At 41.1% G+C, this 19,873-nt stretch overlaps 1 protein-coding gene across 8 annotated transcripts in view; it reads left to right on the top strand.

Annotated features, from left to right (window-relative positions):
- Nucleotides 1-19,873, top strand: part of AGAP1 (ArfGAP with GTPase domain, ankyrin repeat and PH domain 1) — a 707,317-nt gene that overhangs the window by 531,488 nt on the left and 155,956 nt on the right. For all 8 annotated transcript variants that reach the window (XM_048870105.2, XM_048870104.2, XM_048870107.2 and 5 more), the window contains one exon: nt 14,093-14,254. In XM_048870105.2, coding sequence (XP_048726062.1) covers nt 14,093-14,254 — 162 coding nt within the window. The remainder of the gene's footprint in view (nt 1-14,092; nt 14,255-19,873) is intronic.

Raw genomic sequence — 19,873 nt, 5'->3', positions numbered from 1 at the left:
AATGAATAAGCTCTCCAGCCCAGTAGGTTTGGATTTTTCATCAGTTCTGTTTGAAATAAATGTGGAGAAATAAAATACCAAATTTTCGGTTTAGCTAATATTCAGGTTTAAGTTTAAACACACAAAATCAGGGAGCAAAAGGATTATAGTTCTGACAGTATGTAAATTCCCACCCTTAATGTTATAAAGTATAAGATTTTTTTTTCTGTATTTTCATGTCTATAGTTTTGCATCTTGATAGGTATTTATAGGTATGTTTTAGAAGGTAGGTCTGATTAGAATCCCAGCAATATAATATAGTACAACACTTTGTTGTGTTAGTTTCTGGGTAAAGCATGTTACAAGTATATTTGATGCATTTCTTTCCTCCCAGGCTTAATGAAGTTTCTGTTCCAATTAATAATGGGAGAGTAGTTGTTTCATCAGGCATGTCTCTTTGCAGGCTTAGTTTCTTTCCAGTCTAGATCACAGAGCTTTAGGTGGAAGGTCACCATGTATACCTTACCTATGGAATCCAACACTTCAAAGCTTCTTCATATTGTATACAGTTCAAGGAGCGAAAGAGACCTGTGTGCTAAATCTGATACACTGCTCCTTCACAACCTTGTGATTGTTAGGGCACAGGTGAAGCACAGAGATTGGGACTTCCTGCAGATGGAAGAGCATCTCTTTTCAAGTTGCTGGACCCTTCATTTGTTGCAATTGATACCATCACTTAACTCAGCAATCATGGTGTGCTACCCACAATCCAGGCTGGTGTAAGAGATAAAATATCCAATTTCAGCATCTCTCAGCAGAGATACTGTGCTACTGTTTCTCCTGGTGCAGGGCTTTCATAGAGCAAGGAGGGAACTCTTGAGGGCTGGGAATTCAGGACTAGCACTTTTTTCAACTTAAACACTCAAAAGAGCTAGTAATTTCTGCAAAGGTAGAATGAATAAGTGATGCAGTCCAAAAAAAATCTGCTTGCCAATGACCATTATGTACAGTTGTATAGCATCGGACATTTATAGAAAGAGAACGAGGATGTCATATCAGTAAAACTCAACGTCTTTCTACTAAGTGCAAGATACTATAATTGACAAGTAAAAGACAAAGTTCAACTAATTTGAATCAATTAATTGTATCTATTTAAAAGTGTAATTTTGTTTGGATCCAACCCTGCTCAGCTGTTTTGGAGCTCGTACAGTGGCACAGAAGCCATGTTTGTTTTCTAGTTTGAAAAGAGTTCAGTTGGTGTCTCTTCCCGTATTTCCTTTATTTTCTGATGCTTATGTTCTTGACATACATTACCAGAAGGATCTTAACCTTTTTCTACCTAGCATGATGCAAATTAGCTGCTTGTTCGTTATATAGCAGTTGCTCAGCTTTAATTGTAACATGTTAATAGTAAATGTCTCTTGATTTTGAAACACTTCTCATTTAAGTCCTGTGGGCGGACAATTAAGATTGTCCTAACCTCTTCTCAATTACCAGTGCAGTTTTTGATGCTGGAGGTTATCCATAGGTTATATGGAGGGTAGGATAATCTTGTGATTAAGGAATAGGTCTGGAGTCAAGACACCTGGGTTCTGTTCCTAGCTCTCACGGATTTCCTGTGTGACCTTGAGAAAGTTACTTCATCTCTTTTGGCTTTTATTAGCCCATCTTGTAAAGTAAGGATAATATTTTACTAAATAATTATTTAGCAAGGCATGCATTAATATTTTCAAGTGATTTGAATAATGTTTGCTGTTATTAAAGCACTTGCAGTGACAGCAATAGTTAGATTACGAAAGAACCCCCCCAAGACTTGCTTTTGTTAGGAGTCTGCCAGTGTTGCCATTATAAACCCCGTATTTTAGAAGGTTGAAACTTAGCAATAAAAATGTGCTTTGCATGGAAATTTGGTAACTAAGGTTTCCACTCAAAATTTTTTCTCTACATTCAGGTGTTTATAAGATTAAAGGAAGGCAAAACAAATAATATTGCGGGGTTTAGAGGTAACTGACATTCTAGAATTGTCTTTAAAGAAAATAACACAAAGCTTGTTTTGTTTATAATAAATATTGTGGGAAACCCATTGTACAGCAAACAGCCAGAACCAGATTAAACCAACCCACAAGGGCTCACTGATGCCAAATGCATCTAGAATTGAATAGCTGCTGCTTTCTCAATCATCGTCCCTTAAAAGGAGTTGTTTATGAGTTGGCAGTATTGGCATGTACACCAGCATAAGAAAATTTGAGGAGGGGACAGAACTCTGCATACTTGAAGTTGATTAGTATTGTTGTCTTGGTGAGCAAAGGGTTAATAATGTTTGTCAGTAATTGCTTCACAATTCCATCACTTCCTGTAAACACTGAGAATGGGCAAAGGTCAGATCTTCAAGGGACAGATCTCAAGGAATGCAGAAGACATCCTTCACAAGATTAAATAGAAGCAGCCCATTGTGAGCCGACAGTTCTCAGAATCTAAAAGCCTGGAGATGATCTAGGTTATCCATAAAACACAAAGCAAATTCGTCATAATAATCTGTTGAAGGAACACACTACTTACAGATGTTTATGGCTAAGGATAGGAAATGTCTCTTGGCCTTGGTCATATAATCTTCTATATGCTTGAAGATGATCAAACCACCAGTGTCCTAGACGTATCCCTCCATCTGCATCCCAGCTGCTTCCACTCCTGCAGATCACCATTAACCTATGGGTGTCTCTGGGTATAAGAAGATAATGTGTTTGTAAATAAGGAGACGTCGAGCCCCCAGGGCAGCGATAACAGCTGTTGCTAAGCTGCTCCACCCCCTGGCTTCAAGCCTTGTTAGGTGTGCCTCATGACCATTGAAATGCAGGGGTGACGGACAACCCAGCCAGCATGGATGACATGGACACCAAATATCAAACAAGACTCTCAAGAGAGCAGAGTCAGAAAGGTCAGTTCTGTGGGGCCTCTCCTCACCACCTGGATGAAATCCAAAGTCAGTTACATTCAGGAGAGTTGTGAATGCGCCCTTCTGAGCAGATTCCATGTTCACATTGATATCTCAGGGGACAGTATTCCACAACGACTCGAACACTGGTATGAGCACCTACTCAGAGGGCTAAGTTCTGAAACTCTTCATATAACCTCATGATTTATATATAAGCAGGACCATAAATTTTGGTTCTACCTAAGAGCACAGGTAAGAATCGTTTGCTTGAATAAATGAATTTCCACCATTCGTGGTCCTTTGAATAACTTCCCATTTCTTCATTCTGTATAAAGTTGGTGACCAGAACAAGCTATGCCTATAGTGTCTGTCATCCACCCAATGAATGTTCAAGGCAACACTCTGTGATAGAATCATGAAGAGTGCTGGACAAATTCAGAATAGATCTGACACTGACCAACCAAAACATCATACAAGAGGAATCTGAGTTATCTGTTAATGGTCTATGTGGGGGCGATGGAATTTACCTTGAGATGCTGTGGTATCTTAAGGTATGTCTGCATTGCAATTAAAACCCTGCAGTTGGTCCATGCCATTTCACTTGGACTTGCAGGGCTCAGGCTAAAGGGCTTTTTAATTGCAAGGTGGGAGGATCCCAGAGCTTGGGTTGCAGCCCAAGCCTGAGCGTCTACACCACAGTTAAACAGCCCCTTAGCCTGAGACCCGCAAGCCCAAGTCAGCTGGCATGGACCAGCTCCGGGTGTCTAATTGAAGTGTAGGCATATCCTCAGAACATCTGAGACTTACCTCTCCTTAGAGAATCACACTACTTGCTCATTTTCCTCATCTGCCCAAATCACTTGTCACTCTTGATCACACTACATGGAGCATTCAACACATAATGGCAAACAAGGCAAACACAAAAATGCTTCAATGTAATATAGAATAAGACAAGTCTCCAAACTCAACTCTAGGAGTTGATTTATATGACATTAAGGATCTGAACTAAATCATATACATGGTAGTAATTCAGAGTGAAGGGCTGGAATTTTGTCCTTATTCATCTCTCTGATGCTAAGTATCACAGGCTCTCCAAAATGTGGCTGATCTTCACTGCTCATGCTTGTTGCGATATCTCAGTACAGTAGGGTGAGTTAGGGATGGATTTGTTTCCTGTTGGTGAAGAAAGGAACATCATTTCCTGATCATGATGCAGTGAATTTAGTTTCTTGGTTAGTGAGATTTTAAACTAATTTGACTGATACAATCTTTAACCTCCAACTTCTCCTGCCGACGCTCAGATTTCCAGGGGCCGAGTGGTCTCATACCAGTGCTGTAAAAATTTATCTTTGGGGCAGGAGACTTTTGGAAAACAACCTACTCAGATAAAAACTTGCACACTTCATTGTTTACTTTCATGAGTCCTTTCAGATGTTCAGAAATCACAGGTCAATTGGAAATGAGATCTTAAATAGAAGTGCCTTAGTGTTCCCTCCATATGAAATAATTTGCCTAGGGGTTTTCCTCCACAAAAGTCACTGAAGACGGTCATTCTAATGTGTATACTTCAGTTGCAAGACTATTTTTCTTCCCACAAATCTGCCAATAAGGTAACATTATACTTCCGTGTTTAAACGATCCTTGTGTTCTAAACTTGACTCCATGTCTTTTGCTCGAGGCGTGCAAGAATATCTCAAAAGCTACAGCCACAGAAGTAGGGAGATTTGTGTTGTCAAAGAGAAATACTTGTTTTTCTTATTTAATTGAAATTGCCATTAGAGGAAGAAAAGGCCGTCAGTAACTTGGGCATTCAGTGGGGCATTCTGTACATGACAGGATAGCTTTGTGATTTATAGGCTCTGGGCACGAGACTGGAAAAATGGTAGATGCAATGGAAAAAGAATACTCCTGAGGCTCTTTCATCTCCATCAAGCTCAGAGCTCTCTTTTAATTTCTTCAAGTGCAGCAGGTTAATTTAAACCCTCTACAGCTTGAGTGTGGAACCTCATTCAGCTAAACAATGACCATCTGCCCAGTACCTAATTCCATTACAGATTTGACCTACACCCAACTTAAAAATTTGTTCACCTTATTTCTTTGTCTCCTTCTTATAACCCCACCCCACCCTGCAAAAAAAAAAAAAACAAACCTAAATGGCTACCCTGACTTTTACCAAAGGACAATTTTATCAGTTTCTTGCTTTAAGTACAGTCACCCATACCTCCCTGCCTGACTTCAGCAGCAGCTGCTTTGATATCATTGCAGCATCCCTTTAACTCAAGTTTGAGGCAGAATGGGAATATAAAGAGCTTGATAGAACATTTATGGTGATCGGTGTAAAGGGACACTATAGAGCATTGGATTTCACAGTCAGAAAACCACAGCTCAGGAAAATGGGTCTGAAATATAACTATAGACGGTTTTAGTCTTGTTCTTCCCTCTTTAAATAAAAAGGTTGCTGTTTTCACCTCTTTATTTAAAACACACATACAGTAGATGAAAGTGTCTAGGTATTTTTTTTTATTATTATTCTGTCCAGCAGCTTCAGATGTCTTTGGTCTTCAACACTAATAGCATAGTAAAAGTTCTGAAATGCTCTCTTTGGATTTAGCCTTCCTTGGTTCATGGTGAAGATTCCTGCTGCAGTCAAAGCTGTTGCTGTTGTTTTCGTCATCGGTCTTTTCTTTTTCTGTTGAGCCTCGTGGTGTTAATTGTGTTGCCGCTTCTGCTCTTTAATTGATCCCATTCACAGGTTCTGCTTTTGTAATATCTGACTTCTTGCCACTTTGGAAAATCAAAAACCAAATTAATCAATCTCCTGCCTCCTGAGAATAAGACCACATTAGGGAGCTAGGCTTGACAGAAAGTCTAATTTCACTTTGAAAGCCTGTTGGAAAATTTTAACAAGATGATGCAAGAAAAATGTAAACCAGATCAAGCCAGACTTTGGTCTGTGGAGAATAGCATCACCTGTTGAGTTTTTTTTTTCAAGTTTTGTAAATAGGTGATTTGACAAAAATATAAAATAAATCAAAAGATAAATGGGTAGCAAAGGTCAGAATATCCTTGTTTCCATTTTAAATTGTTACATGGGAGAGACAGGATTGTGTGTGAATGGGAACTGTGGTCCAAGTAAGAAACTCCATTCTTCTTTTTTTCTCTCAACACATCCTTTGTGTTGCATATCTCTTGTCCATCCCATGTTGCCTGTCTCCCCATGGTTGCACTCCCCCCACCCACCCATGTCTAATGTCACTAATTTTCTTCCCTCTCCCTCATTCTTGCGTTAGCATCTTCTGCTGCTCCACTTCCGTGTGCACTGCTAGCAGCACAGTAAAAGAGACTAGAATACCAATCCTTAAAGTGCTTTATGCGGGCACTTCAGAGATTGGGGTTCTTGGTAATTTCACTGTGCTACAAACACCTGCACCAGAGGACAATAGGCAGGGGATGGCTTTGAACTAACCTCCTCACCCTCCACAAATCCCATAGGAGGGCTCTTGCATTGTCCTTGGCTGGTGAAAATTGAATTGTCTTTTTCTCCTGATCCTGGAGCACATGCAGTTCTGAATAACAGAATCCATAAAGAAATGTAATACAGAGGACTTCTTTTTAATTTTCTATTTCACAACTGTACTATACTGAGAGAGGGTCGCAGACGTGCTTAAGAATGGAAGATAACCTTGGACTGCAACTCAACCTCCAAAGTCCTAAGTGGCCTCCACAGGTGTCCCCTACACGATTGCTTAAACTAGTTTAATCTGAGGAGGATTAGTTGATTGTTGGTATCATTTATTCCTCTTAGTGCTGTTCTGTGCTTTTGGGTGAGCAGTACTCTTCACCTCTTCCTCCTAGTTTTTTCTCATATAAGTCAAGTGGTGTGAGTAGTATAAGATGACTAATAGGTACTAAAACTGTGTATAGGGGTGTGGTTGACTGTACACACACATAGTGTAAGGAATGGAGTATGTAGGGGTACAATAAAGGTGTTATCTGGATGAGTTTGGGTTTGATCTTGTTCATCGCAAGTGAGTTACAAAGTTTGTGTCAAACTTAAACCAATTCAAACATAATATTATGCCGTAGCTTATAGAAAAATGTAAGAACTTTAATAAAAATCATTAGGACCCGTTTTCCCTCTCCTTGGTAAGTCAGGGGCCTTGGTTACCAAGTGTCAATTGTACCAGGACTAAGGTGCAGCCATTAAAATTTCTAAAAATGAACTAAAATAACTAACAGAAAAAAGTTCTAGTACCTTAGGACATTTGGGGGCTGGAAGCTTTTATTGTGTGCCATATAGGAAAATGACTCTGCCCTCTTCTTTGGTGTAACGCTCCTATTATTTCATGACTGTGTAGAGCTAGAAATGGAAGTTGTGTGCCATTGTCAAGGGGAAATTCCCAAATACAATATAGGTCCTGCCTTCTGCTTCATGGATATATTATGGTGAAGAAGCTGTAAGGAGCCTCTGTGTCTCAAATCTCAAACTACTGCTTGATTAGGGCTAAAAGCTGCACCAGCCCATGTATCAGATTTCCAAGGGAGCATGGATATGGGGGCATATCCATCCACAGCCAACTAGTGTATGTTGTGGTCAGCAGCAAGTACTAGCCAGGGGTACATGGTGTTCCTTTTCAGAGGAAAAAGTGCTCTTCGGTGCATTTTACCCCTCATGCCATTTACAGATCTGCCGTAGGAGTTCTGGAGGAAAGGATGCACTGGCCAGCACACAGGGTTCCCTAGCAATGTGGACAGGACAGGATTTTGTCCTTACTGTTATTTAATATAGATATACACTCCTGAAAATGATGACCATCATCAGGGAAAGCTGCCTGTGCAGTCCATCAAAAACTGCAGAGCTAATGATGGGTTGGGCAGATAATCGTGGGAGAGTTAATTGTACAGTTCGATATGGCATCTTGTCAGTAGAGATAAGTTGTCACGTTTTCCACTTGAGCTGAAACTAAATGATTGTAAAATAAGTTATGAGTGTCCTTGGGCCTGTCTGCCAGAATGATGGCTAAGAATACATTCCTGGCCCATCAGTCTCAAGCAGCCTGCTTGATATTTATGCGAACTGAATGTTATTTTATTCCCCCTCTAGTCATGCTTGTCAGCTTCCCGAGTGAAAAGTGAAACTGCTTCTTTGACTCATACTTCAAGTATTGAAGCTCGGAGAGTCTGCAGATTGTTATTATTATTACTAGTATTATATATTTTTTTGGGTGTGCGTTGAACATTGATGCCCGATTGGGAAGAACTAATGGCTGACATTGAACATACAGGATGGCTGCAAAACAGCCCATCCCAAATCAGTGAAACGCAGCTTATGAGTCCGAGTGCCTCTGTCAAAGCTGGTTTCGATGTGGAGTAATGAGGCGCTTGCTTTCTTTAATTTGGCGTGCCTTTTTCTTTTCCTTTTTTCATATTAATAGCATTGGCACTGGTCGTCTGTTCTCACGCGTGGTAATTGATACAAAATAAAATGCATTATTTGTATTCAGTCAGGAGTAAGAAATTGCATTCAGTGGGCTGAAGCTTGAACTCATTTACAGGTTTCCGAAGCCGGGTTTTCAGGAGCCCTCTTTTCAATTTGAAGAATACCTTGTCAGGAAAGAGAAGTAGTCAAAGATGGGAAAGCACAGCGTATAAGCCTAGTACATTTTGATTGCTCATATTTTAAACCAGTAGAATGTTAAATAACTTCCATCTTCAAAAGGTGGTCTCTGAAACTAGAATATAGAGCTTTAATACACTAATAATATAAGCTCAGCATCGGTTTACCAAAGATTCACATTTCTTTTCTGGTTGTGGAGGAGGGAATACCTCAGACTCTTCACTCCAGAGCCATTTGACTCAAGGATAGTAGGTTATTATTTGAAAAGGATTGTTGGATCATAAGGATTTAACATATTAGGGTAATTCTCCAGGTCTCATATATGAGAGAAGTTAGGTTATGCATATTTCAGGGCAAAACAATCTTTACAATCTGGGAAGGTCACGGCTGGGCTCGAGGGGTGTGGGGTTTGCAGGTATCTGGGCAGGGGGGGACGCAGCTGGGGAAGGGGGGCAACTGAGGCTGGGCTCTGGGGGGGAAGGATTGCGGGTATCTGGGCTAGGGAGTGCCTTGCGTTTGGGCTCTTAGGGACAGGGGTTGTGGGTATCTGACCCCCCCCCCCCTCAGCTGGGCTCTGGGAGGAGGGGGGAGCAGAGAAACAGGAACTGTGTGGTCGTGGGGGTTTCTTTAACTCTCTACTCCTGGAGGAATTTTTGTGTGAGTCTGTATTGTTACAGATATACTTGCTGACAAGTATTTTGAAATAAATTATATAATAACGCCTGTTTCAATTATTTTGGTAGTCTTATTTTAACAAAATTTGCAGAATTTTGCAGAATTTTAAAATTTTTGGCGTAGAAGGCTCCCACGAGTAATTAGTACACCCGCAGAGGCATTAGAAAATATTAGCAGCCATAAGAGCATTAACCATGATTTGTACGATGAGTAAGGCTATGTTTTAGTCATGGGTATTTTTAGTAAAAGTCACAGGCAGTTAACAAAAATTCTTGGCCCATGACATGTCCATGACTTCTACTAAAAATACCTGTGTCTAAAATTTGGGCGGGGGACCACGGGCGCTCTGGGGTGGGGGTGCTCTGGGGGGCCGCTGGGGGAGGGGGAGAACGGGGTGCAACCCGGGACTCGTGCTGGGGCGGGGAGGGTTGGTGGGGCTGGCAGGGATTCGCTACACGGCTCCGCATCCCTGCAGCTCCTAGGCAGTGGAGGGGCACAAGCGCCGGCTCCCGCAGCTCCCATTGGCTGGGAACGGGCCTGCAGGCATGAGCAGCACGCGGCACGGAGTTTGTCTCCCCCTAACCCCTCCACCACCTAGGAGTTGCAGGGCCATGCCAGTGGGAGCCCCCCACCCTGAGGTAAGCGACCCCCCGCACCCTTCAACCCCCTGCGCCTAGCCTTGAGCCCCCTCCCACACACCTGAACTGCTGCTGCTGACCCAGGGGCTACCCAGCTTGGGCAGCCCCTGAGCCAGACCAGCCGCTGCAGAAGTCACGGAGGTCACGAAAAGTCACAGAATCCATGACCTCCATGACAGACTCACAGCCTTAACTATGAGTAGTCTCATTTAAACATAGGAGTTTCTTCTTTTTTGGCAATGTCATGTTTTTACGGTGTCCTAGGTACAGATCATTCCTGGCATCAAACATAGAGGAAAACATACAAAACAAGTAATGCTTTGTCTGTTTGCTTCACCAATTTGGCCTTGCATTTGTATCTTTCTGATCTTTTTGATCCATTTTATTTTTGCTGCACTTTCTCTCAGTATGGAATGGAGAGGAAAAGACAAAACACCCTTCCCCAAATGGATTTTGAATCTTCTCAGGAGTAGCAACTTGTTCTAATCCAATATTTATTTTTTTATTTCTTTGCGCTTGGAGAAGTCAAGATCTTTAAAGCTGTCTCCTGCTTCAAGCACCTCTTTTTACAGTTACTTAGATCTACTGTACAGTAAATATGTACCCCATGCTTCTCTTTCAGTTTACATCATAAATTGCCTAATTTAAAAATATTCCTACAGATGTGGAAAAAGGAATAATGTGGCTTTTATAGGAATTTTTTTAAATCCCTGAAATATGCCTGTGTAATTTGCCACCCACAGCTTTCTTTCAGTATTTTCCAACTAAGAATGCAATTAATAAACAACCATTTATTCAATAATTAAATCAGATATTTTCTTATAAGGTGTTTCTTAACCTTTTTTAAACATGAAGAAACTAGTTTGATTTTTGTGTGAAAATATGAAATCAGCAGTATTGAAGTGTTATTGTGGCTGTGTTGGTCCTTGATTATGGGAGAGAAGGTGGGCGAGGTAATATCTTTTATTGGACCAACTTCTCTTGGTGAAAGAGACAAGCTTTTGAGTTCCACAAAGCTCTCTGGAGCTCGAAAGCTTGTCTTTTTTACCCACTGAAGCTGATCCAGTAGAAGACATTACCTTTCCTACCTTGACTCTCTCAAATCAGGTGTAAGCAGTTTTAGACACTGAGTAGAAAAGAATTCATCTTTGTTCTTCAACACAGAAATTGCAGCAGTTCCATTTTCTTTAATCTTTTAGAGTATTTTTTTAATGTGTGGGACATTATACTGAGTAAATAAAAAATAATTCTACATATTTAGCACTGTTCTTAACCAAAACATGAATTGCTATTAAACTGAAGTCCTATCTACCCTTGATCAGAGACTGAATGAAGGACTCCTAAGAAGTGTATCCTCAGTAAAAAATCACCTGCAGATTCAGAGGAAAAGTACCGTAGAAGTATTTCTTTCAACACAGGATCCCATCATATAATTAAAACTGTGGTTAAATGATATTCCTGTTTCATTTTTTTAAGACTGTTGTGGAGACTGGGGGGGGAAAGCTAGCAAATATTTTAATTTGAACTTTTTCTTTGGGGTTCATATTTGGCTTTGCTTATTTTTAGATACTTTATCAAGTTTACAAGGGGGAAAAAGATATATTCTGAATTAATATTTTAGTGTTTATTGGCTAATTTCCAATATACTTTTTTCAATTTTCTTTTTGTATTGTGTCAACAAACTGACAAAATAATAGAACATTAGGTATAACAAATATATAGTCTGCCTTTTCTGTGCATTATATATCTCATGTCAATTGGTTGTTGATTATGTTGATCCATTCAATCAGAGGGCCCCAATCCTTTAATGGCGTCTTCTCATGCAGCGCCCCCATGCCTGTGCAGTGTCCCAGGATTAATTTGGACTTCAGTGGGACTGCACATAATTGAGAAGTCCTCGTTAATAGATCCAATTGCAAGTTTGTCACATGAGACTATGGCCCAGTGATGATGAATCTCAGATTATATTATTTTGCTTTATTCAAGAGAAAGGAATTTTAAAATCTATTTCAATTGTTAGTATATTACTGTAAAGGATTATTAAATTATTTTTTCTGCTGGCATATTTATATATTCCATTACAAAAAATATGTTAAAAGAAGATTAAAGTTACAAAGCAAGCACTCAATAGTTAAGAAATACCAAACTTAAGGTTGCCTATGAAAATCTAGTGTCATTTAAAAATCCAAAATGACATGGCTTTGACAGTATGGCAAATCTAGGTGGTATTACTAATTCCTACAATTCCACAATTCCCACAATTCCATTTGTGACTGGTGGGTTCCTTGCACCTTTTGCCGTGAATCAATTTTGTGGTGTTAATGTTTTTTTTTAAAATATATGAAATACATGGTCATGGTGATGTAATTTTATACTGTATTGCTGCCATATATATATCGAGTTGCAAAACCAGCAAATGAGAGGGACTTTCCCCTTTCTCTGTATTTGCCAACTCCTATCAGAGAATTGGGCCTGAAGAGCTTGTATACTATAAAATAATCCACCAACAGCACATGTGCTTTAAGAATGATAGAAATTTTTAGATGAGGCATTCTGTTTCAGATCATTACCCCTCAGTACCTAAGCATGGGCTACAGAATAGACATGCAGGAATAAAAGTGTATTTATGAAAGTATGAGAGATGGCATAGTTGCTATGTTTAAGTAATCGTACCTTTGGCTGAGTACAAAAGAGGTGACTTGATTTATGTTTGTAGTGTAGCTGTGTTGTCCTGGGACAGGAAAGACAAGGTAGGTGAGGTAATACATTTTATTGGATCAATTTCTGTTTTAACAAAGCTTGGTCCAATAAAAGATATTACCTCACCCACCTTGTGTCTCATGATTTATTTAATTATGGAGGGAAAAACTACTTGCCATCATTATTGCTCAGAAAACTTTGTATATTATCCTAGAATACTACAGTAGTGGGCAAGTAGTGAGAAACAGAACCACTAACCCAGGAACCTATCCTTGCAACAAAGCCCGTTGCCAACTGTGCCCACATATCTATTCAGGGGACACCATCAAAGGTCCTAATAACATCAGCCACACTATCAGAGGCTCGTTCACCTGCACATCCACCAATGTGATATATGCCATCATGTGCCAGCAATGCCCCTCTGCCATGTACATTGGTCAAACTGGACAATCTCTACGTAAAAGAATAAATGGACACAAATCAGATGTCAAGAATTATAACATTCATAAACCAGTCGGAGAACACTTCAATCTCTCTGGTCACGCAATCACAGACATGAAGGTCGCTATCTTACAACAAAAAAACTTCAAATCCAGACTCCAGCGAGAAACTGCTGAATTGGAATTCATTTGCAAATTGGATACTATTAATTTAGGCTTAAATAGGGACTGGGAGTGGCTAAGTCATTATGCAAGGTAGCCTATTTCCCCTTGTTTTTTTCTACCCCCTCCTCCCCCCCCCCCGACGTTCTGGTTAAACTTGGATTTATGCTGGAAATGGCCCACCCTGATTATCATGCACATTGTAGGGAGAGTGGTCACTTTGGATGAGCTATTACCAGCAGGAGAGTGAGTTTGTATGGGGGTGGGGGGGTGAGAAAACCTGGATTTGTGCTGGAAATGGCCCACCTTGATTATCATACACATTTTAAAGAGAGTGGTCACTTTGGATGGGCTATTACCAGCAGGAGAGTGAGTTTGGGGGTGGGGGGTGGAGGGTGAGAAAACCTGGATTTGTGCTGGAAATGGCCCAACTTGATGATCACTTTAGATAAGCTATTACCAGCAGGAGAGTGGGGTGGGAGGAGGTATTGTTTCATGGTCTCTGTGTATATAATGTCTTCTGCAGTTTCCACAGTATGCATCCAATGAAGTGAGCTGTAGCTCACGAAAGCTCATGCTCAAATAAATTGGTTAGTCTCTAAGGTGCCACAAGTACCCCTTTTCTTTTTGCGAATACAGACTAACACGGCTGTTACTCTGAAACCTAGTGAGAAAATGTTATTTTTGTAATGTATTGGCTATCTGTAAGTATACACAAATCAGATACCCCATCATCATCAGGTGGGAGAATTGATATTTTAATAAAATCACATTTAGATGGTAAATTAAAAAGAATCTGAATATGCAGTAATATAAATAACTACTAGGCAGTACAGAACTGTAATCTCTCAAAACATTCTTATTTTGGCAGGATCTTTCAGGCATTTATTTAAAATGATGCACTGTTCATAGAGTTTCTCACTTTTTGTCTGCTTTGTGCAAATTGCAGATACTGGTTTGGGAGATTCTGTGTGTTCAAGTCCAAGTATATCCAGCACCACAAGTCCCAAACTGGATCCTCCTCCCTCCCCTCATGCCAACAGAAAGAAACATCGTAGGAAGAAAAGCACGAGCAATTTTAAAGCTGATGGTATCTCAGGCACTGCTGAAGGTAAGCTTTCTATGCTGTCGGGAGGTCCAGATTCCCAGTGTTGTTTCATTATCCTGAAAGCCTCCAAGTGTTGTCTTGAATCTTTGTTGTTGGATACTAGTTTAACTTGATTGCTAGATTTGTATCTTTAAAGGTGAACAGAAGCACATGTAAAGAGAAATCCAGCAATCCAACTTTTTCATGAAAAGCTGAATGGTAAAAGAGACATCATAACAGACAAATTTCTGTGATCCTCAAATCTTGTTTCATCAAATGGTGTTTGCTTTAAGAACGGTACCCAACCTGTTCCTTAGTCATGTGCATGTGTGTCTGTCATCATGGGTAGCACAGATGAGGTTTGGGCCTTTTTATAAGACAAAAGTAAGTTAGCATATATTCAGTACATCTCCAATAAGCACAACTTAAATCCTATATTATCTTTGCTCATTAAGCACACTCCATGTTCAGAGCCAGTTGTCAATGCTTTTGATGCCTGCTATTGTTTGTTTGACTAGTCAGCTGCTCGTGGAAAGATTGCATTATTAAGAGCAAGGAAAGGGAAGAGTTAAATGTTTGGGTTCATTTTTAAGAACCAGACAGTAAAAGCCAAAAGAGGTATTTTATTCCCTTAGTTTATCTTAATATTTCCAATGCTATCCGTGCTCGTAGTTCAACATCCCGCTGAAGAGGTAGCAATACGTACACAGTAGCTAGATATGATATAAAAACATACTTCTATCTGTAGAAAAGAAGAATAGAAACATGCTACAATTCAACTGAATGAGCTCCAGAAAAAAAAAATGAACAAGGGTAGTGGGAAAGCATAGAAACTGGAGAGTCAAAAGGAGAGAGTGGAATAACAATGTGGAAGAATAGGAGTGTTAAGAAAAACGTTGGAGGGTAAAACTAGCTAATTCAATATCGAAGAACAAGGGGGCAAGTTCTGGAAACGGGATGACAATTGCAGGCATCTGAGGAGACATTAAAATAGAGATGGGATAATAGTATACAACTGGGAAGGGACATATTAAATACTACTTAGTCATCCTTATTTTCCATTTACTTTAATTTCTCAGTTGTGATGCTATCACCTCTGGATTATGTTTTATTTCCATAGCTGCATGTGTGAATTCTTTGTTGAAAACCTTGGCTTTGTCCATAATAGCTCCTGCTGCTTTCTCTCCATGTTATGTGTCATCTTTACCGTTGGACTCCCCCTAGTTTGACCGTGGAAAGCCAAATTTTATTTTAGACCTTCATTTTTTACTTGGGTTCTTTTTCTACTCCACTTTACACATTTGCACATATTTGCACACCCAGAAGATTAAGAATGGGATTTTTCAAAAGTGCTCAAAGTCAGCTCCCATTGAGGTTAATAGAGGTTTTACCATTGCCTTCAATGGGAATTGAGATTAGCCAGCACCAAAGGCATTTGAAAATCTCATTCTTAATTTCTCAAGGGAAGGACAAAAGGTTAAATGTGATCTCCACAGATTCCCCAGAGTTCCAAGAGCCACCTGAGCCATATATGTTGGTGAGGAGATCAGTATTGTAAAGGAATAAATGACTCCTTCATCCTCATTCCCTGTCCCCTTCGTATCCATGCAGCTCGGGACTTCTGGCCTGTCAACAAATGTGGGGATTTTTTCACATCAATTCCAAGATTTCAGTATTTTTTCTTTTCTGTTCTTGTTTTTCAAATCTTAGTCATAATTGTTTTCTTAGTCAGGAGACTGGGGAGCTTGGGTTTAGCTCTCAATTTGTTGTTGTTGGCTCATTATGGCTGAAGGCAAGTCTGGCCTGGGAGCATGTTTCACTCATACACAAAATGGGTGTCTGATTCACTCTCAAGCTTAAGGGGTTCAAGAGAAATACCTCCAAATTTCCCATGGAAGAGACCTTAGCTTCCTAGCCTGCAACCTTTTTGAACACAGTTACAAGTCTTTCCTCCTTCTGTCTGAAGGCTTTAAAGCACGTTCGGAAGGACAAGACATGATTGTCAAGCATTAGAAGATGCTACAGCAGAGGTGGGCAAACTACGGCGGGACCATGCTGCCCGGCCCTTGAGCTCCTGGCCAGGGAGGCTAGCCCCGGCCCCTGCCCTGCTGTCCCCCATCCCCCGCAGCCTCAGCTCACTACGCTGCTAATGCAATTCTCTGGGCGGCGTGGCTGCGAGCTCCTGCCGGGCAGCGTGGCTGGCTCCAGCCGGTAAGGAGGCAGAGAGCAGGGGGGTTGGATAAGGGGCAGAGGGTCCTGGGGGGCAGTCAGGGGACAAGGAGTACGGGGGATTGGATAGGGGATAGGGTCCTGGGGGGCGGTTAGGGGCAGGGAGTCACGAGAGGAGGCGGTCAGGGGACAAGGAGCGGGGGGGGTTGGATAGGTCAGGGGTTCTGAGGGGGGCAGTTAGGGGGCAGGAAGGGGGGGGGGGGCGAATAGGGGGCAGGGGCCAGGCTCTTTGGGGAGGCACAGCCTTCCGTACCCAGCCCTCCATACAGTTTGGCAACGCTGATGTGGCCCTTGGGCCAAAAAGTTTGCCCTCCCCATTCTACAGTATCTTTGACAGCTGCCCATAAAAGTAGCACCCAGCACAGACATCTGCTTTTACATGCCTCTCCCTGAAGTATCAATGCATTTTGTCTGTTCCTGCCACTTCTGCATAAGGTTTCTAGTCTAGCTTCTAGGTGGGCATTCTCTTATGCTTTTGGCACTTAGCGCTTTCAGCTATCTAGGATGTGACACCATCTAGCCATTTTAAGAACAAAAGCATAAACTTGTCCCTCAACATCAACTAGAAAGTGGGTCAGCTCCCTGTAGAACTCTCCTCATGAGTCAGAAAGTAACTCTCAGTACCCTTCATCCAAACACCTACCCTCGTGGCAGCTTAATGGGGCTAAATCGGGGCGGGGGGGAGATAATCTTCATCCGAGAATATTAAAGGAACTGGCACATGAAATTGCAAGCCCATTAGCAAGAATTTTTAATGAATCTGTAAACTCAGGGGTTGTACCATATGACTGGAGAATTGTAAACATACTTCCTATTTTTGAGAAAGGAAAAAAAGTGATCCGGGTAACTACAGGCCTGTTAGTTTGACATCTGTAGTATGCAAGGTCTTGGAAAAAAATTTGAAGGAGAAAGTAGTTAAGGACATTGAGGTCAATGGTAATTGGGACAAAATACAACATGGTTTTGCAAAAGGTAGATTGTGCCAAACCAACCTGATCTCCTTCTTTGAGAAAGTAACAGATTTTTTTAGACAAAGGAAACACAGTGGATCTAATTACCTAGATTTCAGTAAGGTGTTTGAAACGGTGCCACAAGGGGAATTATTAGTTAAATTGGAAAAGATGGGGATCAATATGAAAATTTAAAGGTGGATAAGGAACTGGTTAAAGGGGAGACTACAGCAGGTCATACTGAAAGGTGAATTGTCAGGCTGGAGGGGAGTTACCAGAGGAGTTCCTCAGGGATCAGTTTTGGGACCAGTCTTATTTAATCTTTTTATTACTGACCTCAGCACAAAAAGTGGGAGTGTGCTAATAAAGTTTGCGGATGACACAAAGCTGGGAGGTATTGCCAATTCAGAGAAGGACCGGGATATCCTACAGGAAGATCTGGATGACCTTGTAAACTGGAGTAATAGTAACAGGATGAAATTTAATAGTGAGAAGTGTAAGGTCATGCATTTAGGGACTAATAACAAGAATTTTAGTTATAAGCTGCGGACGCATCAATTGGAAGTAACAGAGGAAGAGAGGAACCTTGGAGTATTGGTTGACCACAGGATGACGATGAGCTGCCAATGTGATATGGCCGTGAAAAAAGCTAATGCAGTCTTGGGATGCATCAAGCGAGGTATTTCCAGTAAAGATAAGGAGATGTTAAGACCATTATACAAGGCACTGGTGAGACCTCATCTGGAATACTGTGTGCAGTTCTGGTCTCCCATGTTTAAGAAGGATGAATTCAAACTGAAACAGGTACAGAGAAGGGCTACTAGGATGATCCAAGGAATGGAAAACCTGTCTTATGAAAGGAGACTCAAATAGCTTGGCTTGTTTAGCCTAACCAAAAGAAGGCTATGGGGAGATACGATTGCTCTCTATAAATATATCAGAGGGATAAATACCAAAGAGGGAGAGGAATTATTTAAGCTCAGTACCAGTGTGGACACAAGAACAAATGGATATAATCTGGCCATCAGGAAGTTTAGACCTGAAATTAGACGAAGGTTTCTAACCATCAGAGGAGTGAAGTTCTGGAACAGCCTTCCAAGGGAAGCAGTGGGGGCAAAAGACCTATCTGGCTTCAAGATTAAGCTCAATAAGTTTATGGAGGAGATGGTATGATGGGATAACATGATTTTGGCAATTAATTGATCTGGGACTATTAGTGGTAAATAGACCCAATCTCCTATGATGGGATGTTAGATGGGGTGGGATCTGAGTTACTACAGAGAATTCTTTCCTGTGTATCTGGCTGGTGAGTCTTGCCCACATGTTCAGGGTTCAGCTGATCGCCATATTTGGGGTCGGGAAGGAATTTTCCTCCAGGGCAGATTGGCAGAGGCCCTGGCGGTTTTTTGCCTTCCCCTGCAGCGTGGGGCATGGGTCACTTGCTGGAGGATTCTCTGCTCCTTGAAGTCTTTAAACCATGAGTTGAGGACTTCAATAGCTCAGACATAGGTGAGAGGTTTATTGCAGGAGTGGGTGGGTGAGATTCTGTGGCCTGCGTTGTGCAGGAGGTCAGACTACATGATCATAACGGTCCCTTCTGACTTTAAAGTCTGTGATTCTATGTCGCAGGGCAAACGAGTCTACATCTAAAAATAATCTGTAGTATTTTTTTGCTCAGCCTCTTTGCCAAAGTCAGAAGTAGATGAAAAAGGAGAAGATGTAGTCTGCTTGAACTATTTACTTGTAAAGGGTGTTTAGATTGTGCTGCAGCAACTGAGGTGTCTACCTGTTTGTACTCATTCATAGTGACAGATTATCTTTATTGTCAGGTATCCAGATTATGAGTTGATCTGAGCCCAGGTTCATGGCTTGATATCATTTGTGGTGACCAGACTTGTTTTCTGTCTTCCTCCCTGAGGCTTAAGATCACCAGGATGAAGCTGATTCTTCATTTTGCTTATCTTTGTAGAAGTGTCCTGTGGGACAACCTTGTAGATTTGGAACAACCTTTTTAATTACTCAGTCACCAATAGTGGTCACCATTTGATTGTGCCTCAGGGTCAGCTGGTGCATCATGCACATTTCTGCTAGCTTCAGAATGTACCCTCTTCAGACCTGACTTAGTACTCAATATCTTTCCAGATTCAATAGCCTCAACAAGGATCTGATTTTCCCAGTATTTGTCTAAAAATTTCTCCTATCCAGTGCCCTAAAGGGGGAAGGAGGGGGAGTTTCTTTTGCTTAGCCTTCTCCCACCTTCATAATAGGGATAGATTTAAAACCTCCAATAGGAGAGCTCACCCAAGGTATTTGGACATGTCGCCTGTAAAATTCAATGAAGTCCAAGTTATACATGAATGTGTTAGAAATTGCCTCCTTCTGGGATGAATTTGCTGCTTGTTTAATATCAACAGTGGGGATATATGAAAGCAAATTTGAGTGCAGGGGTGGTGGGGGAGAGAAT

This window comes from Caretta caretta, chromosome 11 (assembly GCF_965140235.1).
Source record: "Caretta caretta isolate rCarCar2 chromosome 11, rCarCar1.hap1, whole genome shotgun sequence".
Taxonomy (NCBI): Eukaryota; Metazoa; Chordata; order Testudines; family Cheloniidae; genus Caretta; species Caretta caretta.
The sequence above is the reverse complement of the archived record's forward strand: the minus strand, read 5'-3'. Positions and strand labels throughout refer to the sequence as shown.